General features: G+C 40.5%; 1 protein-coding gene across 7 annotated transcripts in view; it reads right to left on the bottom strand.

Annotated features, from left to right (window-relative positions):
• Positions 1-716: 716 nt before the first annotated feature.
• Positions 717-16028, bottom strand: part of DOP1B (DOP1 leucine zipper like protein B) — a 107102-nt gene continuing 91790 nt past the window's right edge. For 6 of the 7 annotated variants that reach the window (XM_082458733.1, XM_082458734.1, XM_082458732.1 and 3 more), the window contains 7 exons: positions 15608-15669; positions 14975-15103; positions 4886-5022; positions 3776-3831; positions 3390-3551; positions 1761-1890; positions 717-1258 (listed from right to left, as the gene is read on the bottom strand). In XM_082458733.1, the coding sequence (XP_082314859.1) occupies positions 1007-1258; positions 1761-1890; positions 3390-3551; positions 3776-3831; positions 4886-5022; positions 14975-15103; positions 15608-15669 (928 nt within the window). In that variant the 3' untranslated portion in view covers positions 717-1006. Of the gene's footprint in view, positions 1259-1760; positions 1891-3389; positions 3552-3775; positions 3832-4885; positions 5023-14974; positions 15104-15607; positions 15670-16028 lie in introns of those variants that run through there. The other variant, XR_014262702.1, reaches the window with a different exon arrangement.

The raw sequence follows: 16028 nt of genomic DNA, 5'->3' as shown, positions 1-16028 counted from the left end.
ATGAGGTCATGGAACGCCCTGGTGGCTGAAAAGGGGACATGAGCTAGGCAGGTCTGGCAGGCAAGCCCCGCGCACTGGCGCAGAGTGAGGGTGTTCACCGCGGAGGATGGGCACCAAGAGGGAGTCTAAATAAGGAAGTTGGCATGAGACAAAGAGGCTCGAAAAGAGTGGGGTGACACGCTGCCAGCCTGGAGGAGTCCGTGCCTAGGAAGGGATTATTTTCATCAACAGTGATGTCTGCGGAGAGGTAAAGAGATCCCAGAAAGGACAGAGTAATAAGGAAGAGTCCAAAGAGTGAGTTTCCCTGACAATAGTTTCAGGCATTAGAGGCTCCGTGACCACGCTGACTGCTTTATGTTAAATGGAAAGTGCTGGCCAGGCACACTGTGGTACCATAACTAAGGTTACAGCTGTCAGACGTTTGAAAACTATGTATTTCTTACCCAGCAGAATAGTGTGAGCACGTGACTTTTACTGGGCATGAGTTAAATACACTGAGATATCTTCAAGCTCCCACCTCTGCTGAATAGTCAATGGTAACGGGCAATTAGTATTTTCAGAAAATAATATATTTTCATTTTAAAATGTGGTACCAAAATAAATGTTTAAAGGGACATATGTAAGAAAGGTTAAAATAATAGTCAACAAGTTAAGATTTTTAGAGAGGTGTACTGACACAGACCCATATATCTGCAACAAAGAAAACAACTCTTCAATCTCTCCATCCTCTACTTTATATTACAAATTTTGTGCCACCATTAGATGATATATTAATTTTATTTCTTTACATAAATTGAGGAAGAAACATAAAATCAGATCCAAAAATATTACATGGCATTCAGGGAGGTGTATTTTGTTGCCCACCAGAAAAATGATCTGAAATTTACTTTCAAAATTGAGACAGACTTGTTTAAAAGCACTATCCTGGCTCCTTTTTTGTTTTGAATATATCCTGGTTTTTCTCGAAGTCTCAGTAAATGGATTAAACAAGTTCTGGCTTACAAGGTTAACATTCTAGATGTTCCAAGAAATCATATTCGACACATTCTTCCAGTTGCTTCAAGACCCTTGAGCTATCTGCGACGGGAAACTCCACAAGTAGAGGGCCTCGGGTGTCAGCAGGCAGTTTACTTTGGGTTTTAAAAGCACAATTTAGAGTCTTGAAGAATGGCATCAATTGCCTAATGCTGGAAAGAGAACGCTGGCGCAGAAGAGGGAACTCGCTCTTCGTGGTGATCTCATCTGAGCTGCCGATTTCCTGCAAGAGACCCACAATGACATGGCTTTGCTAAGGGTTAGAGATGCACGCGAGGCACATGCAGGCGGTGAAAGCTAAGAGATGGGTCCTTTATGAAATTCACTGTCAGCGCTGATGGTAGCAGCATCAACTCAAATCCTAGGTCTTCAGCTGCCATCTTCCACCAGGATTTCACCCTGAGCCCACCCCGCTGGGGCCACGGTCACCTCTCCTGCAGGCTCTTCCTCTGAGTCACAGAGGAACTCTGCGGGCAAGACTGCTTCTACAGGACTGTGTCACCCAGGAGGCTTTACCTCTTAGCAACTGGGATGAGAAAGTGACATATAAATGCTAAAACAGAGATGAAATTTATAACCATCTCCAAGTTTGAACACTCAGTTAGGAGGCATTCTGAAAACGGTTCAAAGTCATTAAAATCAAATAGCATATGAAGTACTTCACTCACTGCCTAGCCTTTCTCCCCTCTGCCACAAATATAACTGTTAGAAAGGAAAACATTTACCCCATATTTTAATTTTAGAAGTTCGAGAATCCTGACAGTGTGGGGTTTGCATTCTTGGTGATTCTCCTCTAGATCCGACGGGAAGGCAGGGCCCTCTGTGTCCACTTCTGGAACAAATGCCCACCTGTAACTGGAGGAAAAAAAATCTGAGGTCAGGCATGCTGTCTTGGAGCCCACTTAAAGAGTTATAAACAGTTTTACTGAGATGTGAATCACATTCACCGGTTTAATGTGTACAAATCAATAGCTTTTGGTATATTCACAGAATTGTACATCCATCACCATAATCAATTTTAGGATATTTTCATAACCCCAAATAGAATCCCTGTTCCCGTTAGCTCTCACCCCTCAATCCACTACACCCCTTTGATCTAGGTAACCACTAATCTATTTTCTGTCTGTACAGATTTTTTTATACTGGACATTTCATATAAATGGGATCACATAATACATGGTTGTTCGTTCCTGGCTTCTTTCACTTAACATTGTCAAGGTTCATCCACGCTGTAGCATGTGTCGGTACTTCATTTCTTTGTATTGTAGAATATTTCATTGTATGGACACACCACATGTTATTTATCCACTGGTCAACTGATGGACATTTCTCTACCTTTTGCCTATTATGATTAATGGTGCTGTGCATACTCACGTACATTGGAACTCACTTAAAAAAAAACTTTCTTTTTTAGAGCAGTTTTAGGTTCACCCAAAATTGAGCAGAAAGTACAGAGGTTTCCCACTTGCCCTGGGCCCTGCTCTGCCGTGCACAGACTCCCTGACTACCAGCACGCCCACCAGAGGGGTACATTTGTTACAGTCAATGAACTGACACTGACTCAACATCATCACCCAAAGTCCAGAGTTCACCTTAGGGTTCACTCTTGGTGCTGTAACTTCTATAGACTCGGACAAGTGTGCAATGACATGTATCATACCAAGTAGTTTCACTGCCCTAAAAATCCTCTGTGCTCTGCCTCGCTCTCCCCTCCCCCCGGCACACACTCAGCTGTTTACTGTCTCCACAGTCTTGCCTTTTACAGATCATCATATAGTTGCGATCAGACAGTATGTAGCCGTTTCAGATTGGCTTCTTTCACTTAGTGTTTCTAACCACAAACATTTCTACATGATTTCACTCTTTAGGGGAATAGGACAGAGAGAAGTGGCATCTGGGGCCAGGCATGAAATTAAACATATGAGCAGCTGTGTTAAGCCTACAGGAAATGTGAGCCAACAAGGGCAGAGCCAATTGGAGACAGCATGTTCCATTTATTTAATTAAAAACAAAGAGACAAAAAAATTATACAAACCCAGTGTGGATCACCAGTGGGTGACTCTGTTTTATAAGAACCCAATAGCAAAACCCACCTAAACACACACACACACACAGAGAGAGAGAGAGAGAGAGAGAGAAAGAGAAACCCATACATAAACACTACTGTGAGCCAAATTCACCAAACCACAGATGTTGCAAGTAATGTGAAACTTGGTATTCTGAGCAGGCCCCTCGGCCACTAGTAACCCATGCTGTGGTGTCTTATATACTGTACAGGAAAGAACAAGTGAAAATGCTCGCGAGGAAAGAAAGTCACCTCCTTCAAAGAAGACACGTGGTCTTCCCTAACTTACATCTGAAAGAGCGGCATCTTGTCAGGTGGAAAAGAAAGTGCTGTGTCCAAGAATTTGCAAGCTGATAAATATAGGATAAGTTCACTCTGGGGTATCTCCCCCATCGAGGGCCCATTTCCATCAGAGACTGAAACTTTTATTCTGTTGATTTTGTTGCTGTTTCTGTAAATTTGCAAAGAAACTCTTGTTATAAATTCATTCACATCTGCTGTGGTCCTTTTGCCTATGCAATGTCCACAAGAAGGTTCTCCTTTTAGGAAATGGTCAGAATAGCTGGTCCCTTCACAACTACTTCAGGAGAACAGTATGTAGTGTTAGATAACCCTGCGTCATAAGGTGATGTCCATTAATCTTCATCTATGTGTGCAGACTGCTGTACTACTTACCTCAGTGATTCATCGTCCTCTTTCAGATCTTCTTCAAGCTGTATGAATGTCTGAATCTTTAAAAAAAAAATGTGAATTCAAGTTACTATTTGAGAGAGTAAACCTAGCTTAATGTTTAAAATTTATATGTCCATAAAAAATAGCAAATAAAGCACAAGAAACAATCAAAAAAAATGAAAAGACAACCTATGAAATGGGAAAAAATATCTGCAAACCAAATATCTGATAGGATAATATCCAAAATATATAAAGAACTCACACAACTCAGTAACAAAAAAAAAAGCAAATAATCCAATTAAAAAATGGGCAGCATTATTTGCAGTAGCCAAGACATGGAAACAACCTAAATGTCCATCAACAGATAAATACATAAAGAAATTGTTTTATATATACACAATGGAATATTATTCAGCCATGAAAAAGGAGGAATCCTAGCATTTCCAGCAACATGGAAGGACCTTGGGGGCATTATACTAAGTGAAATACGAAGAGAAAGGCAAATACTGTATGATCTCCCTTATAAGTGGAATCTAAAATAATAAAACAAGGAACTTCCATGGTGGTCCTGTGGTTAAGACTCCGTGCTTCCAATGCAGGGGGCGTGGGTTCAATCCCTGGTCATGGATGTTAACTAAACTTACTGTGCTAATCATTTCATGATATACTTCAGTCAAATCAAGTTGTACACCTTAAACTTACACACGGCTATATGACACATATCTCAATAAAATTGGGGAAAAAAAAACAGTTTAAAAAATAGCAAATAGGGAGTTCCCTGGTGGTCCAGTGGTTAGGACTCAGCACTTTCACTGCCATGTCCTGGTCGGGGAACTAAGATCCCTAAAGCCACATGGCACGGCCCAAAAAAAAAAAAAAGAAAAAAGCAAATAATATCAAACTGTACAGATTAATTGGAATAACTGACGCTGAGAGAGCAACTATGATTATAGGATAAAATATCTCTATTTAAGCAAGAGCTGACTATGCACTACCAACGTGATTGAAAATTTTGCAGATAAAATTAGATATATATGAAATAATATATTATTCCTGAAAAAGCATTTTTAAAAGCTCCAATTTTGCTTTCAAGAGTAAAATATTTGCACTTACCAATTCAGAGACCATTATTGGCCACAGTGAAGTCAAATGTTGAGGAGATATTCTTAGCAGCAAAACTCTGAAAAAAAGAAACATCTGAGCAGCAACTATGGATGTCTGTCCAACTCTGAGATTGTCTGTCAGGCGTTCTAAGGAAAGAAGATTTTAGAGATGTCACACAAATATGCAGTTCGGAGTTTCTCACTAGACAAAGAGGAATAATAAAATTGCAATTGCTTTGACATTTGACAAGAACCTCATACATGAGATGGGTGCTGGGAGAATGGTTTTGTGCCCCGTGTTTGCCCCCAGCACTGTTCTTTGTGAGGCACAGCAGTTTGTGGTTTTTGCTAAAGAAGTGAATCAAGTTCCTCTTATTCCCCTGCTGCAGCTGAGTAGAAAGGCATCAACTTCTGGCTCAAGCCAGAAATCCAGTGTGTGATCAATGAACATGTAATTATTCTTCTAAGAATATGAAACATGAGACACAGAAACTGAAGAGTCTTTGGCGAGTGATGCAACTATGAGATCATATAGATTGGTTGGCAGATGACACTATATTTTGGGGGTGAGGAGTGGCAAGTGAAGTGCGTGAATAAAATAGAATTATTCAGTAAAGTTTAGATTTGATGACCATGACAAAAACTTTAATTCCTGCAGGAAAAAGAAAAAAAGGTAAACTCTCTAGTCCCTAACAGTCTTCTCCACTTCTCCACTGAAATAACTGTTTGCAGAATGTGATTTTTTCCCATAATTTAAGGTTTCTTAGGAAGATGACAAATTGCCATAGGAAACAGCTGAACTATGGTCATGCTGCTTAAGATTCGCTGTAGTAAATTAGTAATAAACTTCTCTTTACTTGAGGTAGCTTAAGTGGGTTTTTACTTCTTGCCTTTAAAAATACTCTGACCAAATGAAGGATCATGCATAGATCAGACACTTGACAAACAGGCTGGCATTTTTTTTTTTAAATGGATGGATTTTATTTTTATTTTTTATTTGTTCATTTATTTATTTTTGGCTGTGTTGGGTCTTCGTTGCTGCACACGGGCTTTCTCTAGTTGCAGCGAGCAGGGGCTACTCTTCGTTGTGGTGTGCAGGCTTCTCATGCGGTGGCTTCTCTTGTTGCAGAGCATGGGCTCTAGGCACGCAGGCTTCAGTAGTTGTGGCACGCGGGCTCAGTAGTTGTGGCTCACGGGCTTAGTTGCTCTGTGGCATGTGGGATCTTCCTGGACCAGGGCTCGAACCCGTGTCCCCTGCACTGGCAGGTGGATTCTTAACCACTGCGCCACCAGGGAAGCCCCAGGTTGGCATTTTTAAAGAGTGGTTTGTGCTTCTGGTTCTGGACAAGATGGAGTAAGTGTAATACATCCTATTTATCTAACTGCAAACAAACAAAAACCTTGAACAAAAATACATAAACCAACTATCAGAAAACAGGTGAAGGAAAGGTGGCAGGACTGGGTAGGAACCTTGGGACTTAAGGAATGACCTGGAAGTGGGTTCCATGTGGTTTTTAAATTTTTTATTTTATCCCAGCTTAGGCAATTGAAAAGAATGTAACCTGGAATGCCAAAAATCTCAACTTGAATGAGAAAAGACACCCAAAAGACACCAACGCAGACATAATACAGAGGTTGGAATTATTGGAAAAGGATTTTAAAGCTGCTATCTAAAAATACTCTAATAACCAATTATGGACACTTGAAACAAATAAGAAATAGAAAGTGTCAGCAAAAAAATACAAGATACAAAGAAAACTCAAATAGAAATTTTAGAACTAAAAAATAGAATCACCAAGATAGAAAAACTTACTGTTAAGCTCAACAGCAGAATGGAGATGACAGAGGAAGAGGGGAATCCAAGACAGAATCAATAGAAATTATGTGAGCTGAACAAAGGAGAGAGAAAATATCAGAAAAACAAAAAATGAACAGAGTCTCATAGACCAGTGGGACAACCAAAGATCTAACATTTGTGCACTGGAATCACAGAAAAAGAGAAAAAAGGGTATAGGTTGGAAAAATATTTTAAAAATGACTGAAAACTTTCCAAATGTGGTGAAAGACGTACATCTACAAATAAAAGAAGCTGAGTGAACTCTAAAAGGGATAAAACCAAAGAAATCATGTTCAGTCACATAATCAAACTTCTGAAAACTAAAGACAAAGAAAAAAATCTTGATAGCCGTCAGAGGGAAATTATACATTACCTAAAAGGGAGAATAATTCGAATAATAGCAGATTTCTCATTAGAAACCATAGAGTCAGAAAGAAGTTGCCATTTTTCAAGTGCTGAAAGAAGAACTTCAACCCAGAATTTTTCTATTTCCAATGAAAACATCCTTCCAGAATAAAGGTGAAAGAAAAAAAAAAAAACAACCAAACCAAACCAAGATGAAGTGAAGGTGAAAAAAAAAAAGGCTCAATGAAGGAGAACTAAGAAAACTTGTTAACAGATTTGCCCTCAAAGAATGGCTAAATGATGTTCTTCAGACAGAAAGGAAATGATAACGGTAGGAAACATGGAACATCAGGAATGACTAAAGAGCAATAGAAAGGGTAAATAAATGAGTATAAATAATATCCTTTCCTCTTGAGTATTTATGTTGGACAGTGAAAGCAAAAAGTGTATCTCTATCTCTTATGGTTCTAGTATGTAAACGCAGTATTTCAGACAACTATATCACATGGGAGAAAAGCAAATGGTGGTAAAATATTGATACTAGTAGACCACAGTAAGTATGTATATTCTATGTTCACTGTAATCCCTACAGCAACCACTGCAAAAAGCTATATAAAGAGATATACCCCCAAACCACTTTAAATAAATCAAAATGGAACGCCAAAAAAATGTTCAGGTAACCTCAGGAAAATAGGAAAAGGGAAACAAAAGGAATGAAAAACAAGGAACAAACAGAAAATAAACAAAATGGCATAATATATCCTGACATGACACGTCAATTAAAAGAGACTGGTTGAATGGATAAAAGGAATGACCCAGTTGTATGTTATCTTACACAAAACTCACTTCAAATATAACAACATGGCTTCCCTGGTGGCGCAGTGGTTAAGAATTCACCTGCCAATGCAGGGGACACGGGTTTGAGCCCTGGTCCAGGAAGATCCCACATGCCGCAGAGCAACTAAGCCCATGTCCCACAACTACTGAGCCTGCGCTCTAGAGCCTGCGAGCCACAACTACTGAAGCCCGCACGCCTAGAGCCCATGCTCCGCAACAAGAAAAGCCACCGCAATGAGAAGCCCGTGCACAACAATGAAGAGTAGACCCCGCTCGCCGCAACTAGAGAAAGCCCACGCAGCAACGAAGACCCAACACAACCAAAAATAAATGAAATAAATAAATTTTAAAAAAAGATAAAACTACTTAAAAATATATAACAATATAAGTAGGTTAAAGGTAAAAGGACAGAAAAAGATACAATATGCAAACATTTTAACAAAGCCCGAGTGGCGCTATTAATATAGGACAGAATAGACTTCAGAGCAAAGGAAAGTACCAGGGTCAAAGAGGGACATTACACATTACCACATTACACAGTGGTAAGGTCAGTTCAACAAGAAGATATAACATTCCTAAATGTCTGTTCACCAAACAACAGAGGTGTAAAATACTCGAAGAAAGAACTGCCAGAACTCAAAGAAGAATAAGTACTGACAACTGTAGCTGAACTTCAACATCCCTATCCCATGACTGATAGAACTCCTAGGAAAACAGTCAGTAAGGATATAGAAGTGAGCAGTACCTTCAGCCGACAGGATCTAATAAACACTTGTAGAACACTCCACTCAACACCAGCAGAACACATCTCATTACGTGCTCGTGGAACATTCACCAAGACTGCTTTATGACCCATGATATAACCGAACTTCAACAAATTTAAATCCTACAAAGAAGGTTCTCTGACCATAATGGGATCAAACTGGAAATTAATAACAGAAAGATAACCAGAAACACTTGGAAATTAACAAACTTCTAAATTAGATACGGGGTGAAGAGGTATCAAAGGAAATAAAAAATATAAAGAAATGAATGAAAATTACAGTATATCCGATTTTGTGGGATACAGTTAAAGTATTGCTGAGAGGGAAATTTATAGCACTAAATGCTTACATTATAAAAGAAGAAAGCACTCAAATCTATAATCCAAGCCTCTACACCTCACGAGACCAGAAAAAGAACAAAATAAAACCAAAGCAAGGACAAAGAAGGGCATAATAAAAAGCAGAAATAAATGAAACTGGAAACAAAACAAACAAAAATAATGTAGAAAAATCAATCAAATTAAAACGTGGTTATTCGAAAAAAACAAGAAAAGTGACAAACCTCTAGAAAGACTGACCAAAAAAGAGAGAAAGCAAATTACCAATATCAGGAATGAAAGTAGGGGTATCTCTAAAGACATCAAAAGGATAATGAGGGACTTCCCTGGTGGCTCAGTGGTTAAGACTCCATGTTCCCAATGCAGGGGGCCCGGGTTTGATCCCTGGCCAGGGAACTAGATACCACATACACGCTGCAACTAAGAGTTCACAAGTCACAGCTAAGGAGCCCACGTGCCACGACTAAGGAGCTGGCGAACCTCAACTAAGGAGCCCACAGCTGCAACTAAAAGGAGACCACCTGCCACAACTAAGACCCAGTGCAACCAAATAAATAAATAAATATTAAAAAATAAAATTAAAGTGTTAAAAAAAAAAAGGATAATGACATTTGAATTACTGTTTAAATGGGAATGCAAAATGGTGCATCCACTCTGGAAAACAGTTTGGCAGTTTCTTATAAAGTTAAACACACATTTACCATAGAACCCAGTAATCAAACCCTTGTGCATTTATCCCAGCTTGCAGGATCTTAGTTCCCTGACCAGGGATTGAACCTGGGCCCTCTGCAGTGAAAGAACAGAGTCCTAACCACTGGATCGCCAGAGGCTTTATTTCTTTTTTTTTTTTTAATTTATTTATTTCATTTATCTTATTTTTGGCTGCACTGGGTCTTTGTTGCTGCGCGTGGGCTTTTCTCTAGTTGCGGCGAGCAGGGGCTACTCTTCATTGTGGTGAGCGGGCTTCTCATTGAGGTGGCTTCTCTTGCTGTGGAGCACAGGCTCTAGGCGCGTGGGCTTCAGTAGTTGTGGCACGTGGGCTCAGTAGTTTTGGCTCACAGGCTCTAGAGCGCAGGCTCAGTAGTTGTGGTGCACGGGCTTAGTTGCTCCACAGCATGTGGGATCTTCCTGGACCAGGGCTCGAACTCGTGTCCCCTGCATTGGCGGGCAGATTCTTAACCACTGTGCTACCAGGGAAGCCCCTAGGCTTTATTTCTAATACCAAAAACTAGAACAACCCAGATGTCCATCAGGTAAATGGATAAATGAACTGCGGTACATCCACAAAATGGAGTATTATTACTCATTAAAAAAGATCAAACTCTTTATACACCCATGAACATACCCCACTTGCCTTTGGATGGATCTCAAAAGCACTGTACTAAATGAAAAAAGCTAATCTCAAAAGGTGACATTTACATAATACGCATGATGTATGATTCCATTTATATAACATTAAAGTGATGGAGAACAGATCAGTGGTTTCCAGGGGTTAGGTCTGGGTGGAGGGTGTGACTATATAAAGCAGTGAGTGACTTGAGGGTGTCGCTTTGTAGCGAGGGAAGAGTTCTAAATCCTGGTTGTGGTGTTGGCTACAAGAATTTGTATGTGGGATACGTTCATAGAACTAGACACACAAACACACACATAAAGAATGCATTGTAGAAACTGGTGAAATCTGAAAAAGTCTCAAGTTGAGTTATGGTAATACTCCCACATCAATTTCCTGGTTTTGATGAGGAACTATGCTTATGTGAGATGTTATCATGGGGGAAGCTGGACGAACAGTACACAGGAACACTAGGTACTATTTGTGCAACTTCTTGTGAGTCTTAATCTACTTTGAGATAAAAAGTATTAAAAAAAAAGTGGTTTGTACACATGGGGCATATTTCATATTGATGCTCCAAATAAAAGCTAAATTCATGAGATTATTCTTCAGCCAAGATGATCTATTTTAGAATTTCTAATATTCCTTTCTTAGCTGAGTGATAAACCTTACAGGCTTAAGGAGTCCTGGTGAGCAGAGCCAGAGAGAGCCCTGAGCCAGAATCCCTGCACCACTGTCAAGGTTGCAGAACCTCGTTTAGGCTGGCCGCATAATCTTGCTGAGCCCATTTCCCATCTGTGAAACTCGCCTGCCTCAAAGGGTACCTACTAAAGAACACAGCCTGCTGCTGGGAGCCACAGGGCTCAGATTTCAGTCCAGGTTTTGCCAGTTAGTGGCAATGCAACCTTACGCAGGTGTTAATCTCTCTGAGCACCAGTATCCTGATGTAAAAATGGAGCTGATAAAGGACAATGAAGAAAACTTAAACGATGGGAAGGACTTCAGAGGACCTGGAATGAGCCACACTCATCAGCTTAGAGGGAACAGAGTGTTCCCTCTAGACCTTTCTGATCCCCTCATCAGGGGCCTCTGTAGTCTGTCCTCCTTTCATCCTAGACAAGCAGCGTTTTATCGTCCCTCCTGTTTAAAAAATAATTGCTTTGAGCCGATTTACAGCTTTTGAGATCAATGTAAAATTTATGTCACTACGAGCCAAGATGTAAGGAGCTGCTCAGCTCTGCACCCTGAGTGCATCGATCGACCTCTTCCAGTGCTACTTGATGGTGATCAGTCGGGCGTGAGGACCCCAGAGGAGAAATGCCAGACCTTCCCCATTCCTGCCTCTTTTGATTTGGCCTCAACTATTCACCATGGTGTGCAACTTAGGAGCTTCCGGATGCCTCTACTCCCTTGACTGGGGCGTCACTGCTCCACGGGGCCAGTCAATGTCCCAAGACTGTCAGAGAACGTTCCGAATCCCATCACCCCAGGACCTTAGGGAAGCTGGGCCTGTCAACAGTCCTGAAGACAATGACAACACAGAGGCAAGTGCTTTGCAAACTGTCAGTTAGTAAAAAACGGAAGGGGGTAAACATGTTTACTTCTTCCTCTTATTTTTTTAAAACAAGGACTCAAACAGGTATTTTTATTTTATTTTATTTTTTACTTTTTGGCTGCATTGTGTGGCATGAGGGATCTTAGTTCCCCGGCCAAGGATCGAACCTGTGCCGCCTGCAGTGTAAGTGCGAAGCCCTAACCACTGGACCACCAGGGAAGTCCATCCTACTTTTTCAAACATGTAGTTTTTTAAAAAAAAAAAAAAAACAGCACTTGAGCTATCCAAAGTGGAGGGTATTTATTTGGAGAAATTCCTCTTTCCCCAAGGACCCCCAAACCATCTCCTATTTAAAGTCAGCATTATGCTGACTTTCATATATGTTGTATGTATATAATATATAATGTATATATTATGCTGCCTCTACTTCTCTCTCCCTCTCCAAGCCATGATTTCTCAGAATTGGATGTTTACACCCTGCCATAGTCAGATTCTCCATACCACTGATTGAAAAAGGCCATTGTCTGTTCTCTTCTTGTTCTACACATCTAATACTGTCTCTTTAGCTCTCTGGGCCTCACCCCAGGTTTTAGGAGAGTGTGTGATGGGACATGGGGGAGAGAAGGCGCAGGTGTTTCTCCCAAAGTGAGAAAGCATGGCAAGGACTGTACAATGCACTGCCTACCATGCTCTCCTGCTGAGAAAGTGAACTTCACGCTGCCCTTTTGGACCACCGTCTGATGGCCAGCTGCATAAAGCACCATCACAGACGCCGCCCGTGAACTAGAGGAAATGTGGTTCCCGTTGTTCTCTCTCCCCTTTAAATCCTGTAAGGATGCAACAAAGTTCAGCTTTGACTCTGCACTGAGCAAAGTCTCTGGAGGGCTGCCATCGCCTTTAACGGCATTCCTGGTCACCCTCTGACCTAAGCAGCCTCCTGTTAGTAATTCAAGTAAGGATTTGTCAATATCTGAATATTCACTTTTATACATCTTAAGTATTCAAGACGTTAGGTCATGAACATCTTACGTGCTTTACAGGCTGAAATTATGTCAGTAGAAGTATAATGGTATTTTCATCATTGCAAATATAAAATACTGTCAAAATTAATACCCGCGAAAGCTGTTAATGTTTTGACCTAAAATAATTAAGACCTTTCAAGTGGTTAATCAAGTAGAGACGTGGGCTGAGAATTAATACAAATATTTACGAAAAGCACATGCTTTGTGAGCCGACAGATATTTATAAGAGCATTTTTTAAGAGGGTAGAGTAAGAGATTTATATCATAATTCTATGTGGAAACAACACGAATGTTTAACTGGTGATCTGGTAAACAAATCACAGAATGGAATACTATAGATAAATAGCAATAAAAAGAAATAAGCTATTGATAAATACAACAGAATGAATGACTCTCAAACACAAAAGAAGCCAGACTCAAAGGCTATACACTGTCTAATCACATTCACATTTATAGGACATTCCAGAAAAGATGAAACTATATGAACAGAAAGATTTAGTGGTTGATAGGGTCAGGGGGTAAGCAGAGGAGATGCCTTCTGAGGGGCACGAGTGAACTTTCTGGGGTGATGGAAATGTTCTGTATCTTGACTGCAGTGGTGGTTACGTGACTACATGTGTTTATCAAAATTCGTAGAACTGTAGAGCCAGAACTGTATGTAAATGATACTTTAATAAGTCTGAGCCCCCCAAAAGGATTTACACCATAATTCTAATATTTGTAAAATTGTTTGTTATACTAGTCTTCATGATATTTCATATGATTCTTGAAAGCTTTTTTGTTTATTTTATTATATTCCATTTAGGCTACGTGTCTTAAGGAAAACACATTCCTGTTTGAGAGTTCTTTTGTGTCTTGGAGGAGGATGAATTAAAACAGAATGCTCACTTTGCCACCTCAACATTTTATGAGGAGGGGGAAAAACCTTTAAAACCATGTATAATATCCACGATCATTCATTCTTGAAGCAGACAAAGAATACCGTGAGTATGAAGAAGAGAAAAAACTGCTAAGGAAAAATCAGGTACTTCTCCAAAATCTTGCTCTGTCACTGGCCTCACTTAGTATCTGTACTGCAGGAGGGATCCAGCAGGAGACAGTGCTGAAGAAGCACTGCCAGACTTTAAAAAACAACCTAATACAAACTAATAGCATTATAGGACTTCCCTGGTGGTGCAGTGGTTAAGAATCCGCCTGCCAAAGCAGGGGACACGGGTTCGAGCCCTGGTCCGGGAAGATCCCACATGCCGCGGAGCAACTAAGCCCGCGAGCCACAACTACTGAAGCCCCCATGCCTAGAGCCCGTGCTCTGCAACAAGAGAAGCCACCGCAATGAGAAGCCCGTGCACCACAACGAAGAGTAGCCCCCGCTCGCCGCAACTAGAGAAAAGTGCGTGCACAGCAACAAAGACCCAACGCAGCCAAAAATAAATAAATAAAATTTTTTAAAAATTTAAAAAACTAATAGCATTATAATAATTGATTTTTCTCTTGCCTTTTTTAAAAAAATAAATTTATTTATTTATATTTTATTTTTGGCTGCGTTGGGTCTTTGTTGCTGTGCGCGGGCTTTCTCTGTCTGCGGCGAGCGGGGGCTACTCTTCATTGCAGTGCACGGCCTTCTCATTGCGGTGGCTTCTCTTGTTGTGGAGCATGGGCTCTAGGCGCGCGGGCTTCAGTAGCTGTGGCACGTGGGCTCAGTAGTTGTGGCTCATAGGCTCCAGAACGCAGGCTCAGTAGTTGTGGCACACGGGCTTAGTTGCTCCGCGGCATGTGGGATCTTCCCAGACCAGTGCTCGAACCTGTGGCCCCTGCATTGGCAGGCGGATTCTTAACCACTGCGCCAGCAGGGAAGTCCCATAATAATTGATTTTTAAAATAAAGTTTCAGATTTACCGATATATTTCCAAAGTTCTTCTACAATCACCTCTGCTGAGTACTCATTTAACGTTTGACCATACTGCCAACACCTGCCCTGGGCCCCTCTGGTTTCCAGCCACGTTGGCCACTCTGGGCCTGTCTCTGTGGGGGGCGGGGGGGGGGGGGCTGGGGGAAGGGCAGGGCTTCTTACCTTGGATCAGAGGAAGGTAAAGGTGGTACTGATCAAGTTCTCCACTTAAGACGGCAAAAGCCTGGCGCTTTAGGAGCATGGCTTTCTGCTCAAAACTTGAGAACAGTTTTAAAGAACTGCTCTGCATGCCTGGAATAAATAGAGCAAATAAGTTCCATTTAGTGAGAACACTACAATGAGAGGTAAGTGATGAGAAATTCCTACTCTTCCTATCTTCCCTGGTGAAAGATCACGCTCTTGATTAAGGGCATGTAGTTGTTACTCAAATATTTAAATTTATAAAAGTACTTGTTTCTTTCCTGATACTGAATGATGGGGTATTTGAAGAGGATATGAGGTACAGGAAAGTACTCCTAACCAATTGTGGTCAACTTATCATTACTTTCAAAAGAATTTTCTCTGCTACAAAACTGCAAAAAAGGTAGTTAAAGGCATTCGTGTCAATAGACTGGAAATAGGAAGGCTCATTCACGTAGTCCCAACATATCCTGCACATCACATTACACTCTGTGGCTGAAATGGCACTAAAAAATGTTTGAGCTGGGCTCTGAAATACGTGGTAAAAGTTGATTATGACCAAAAGGAATTGGTCCTTTAAAGTGTGACTTATGTGCACATAACAGAAGAACTTACTCATTAAATCTTTAAACATTGTTTTCTCATGAGTCAGAAGATGGTCAATAATGGACTTCCAACTGGATATTAAAAAAAGCAAAATTAATTAAATATGCAAAGGGTGACAGTCTGAATAAAAGCATCAAGAAAAGAACATGTCCCTTTAAGATCTATTAAAAACTGCTTTCTGAAAAGTTAGTGAAAGGGATGAATAGTTTTTAAATAAGGAAACGTTAAGCAAAAGCTTTTCATTTATAACCTTAACATAGGGAATGAATAACATAGGGAATAATGAATAATTCCCAGCTCACCATAAAAGAAAACACAAATTGTCAAGGTACCTTGGCTTTTGAAAGGGTTGCCCTTAAACGTGTTCACACAGATGATGTCCATACACTTGTGTTAATGGAAAGAATTGGGGTTGTGCAGACAAATACCA

The sequence above is a fragment of the Balaenoptera physalus genome (genome assembly GCF_965194825.1).
Source record: "Balaenoptera physalus genome assembly, chromosome: 4".
NCBI lineage: Eukaryota > Metazoa > Chordata > Mammalia > Artiodactyla > Balaenopteridae > Balaenoptera > Balaenoptera physalus.
This window is presented reverse-complemented; position numbering and strand designations above follow the sequence as displayed.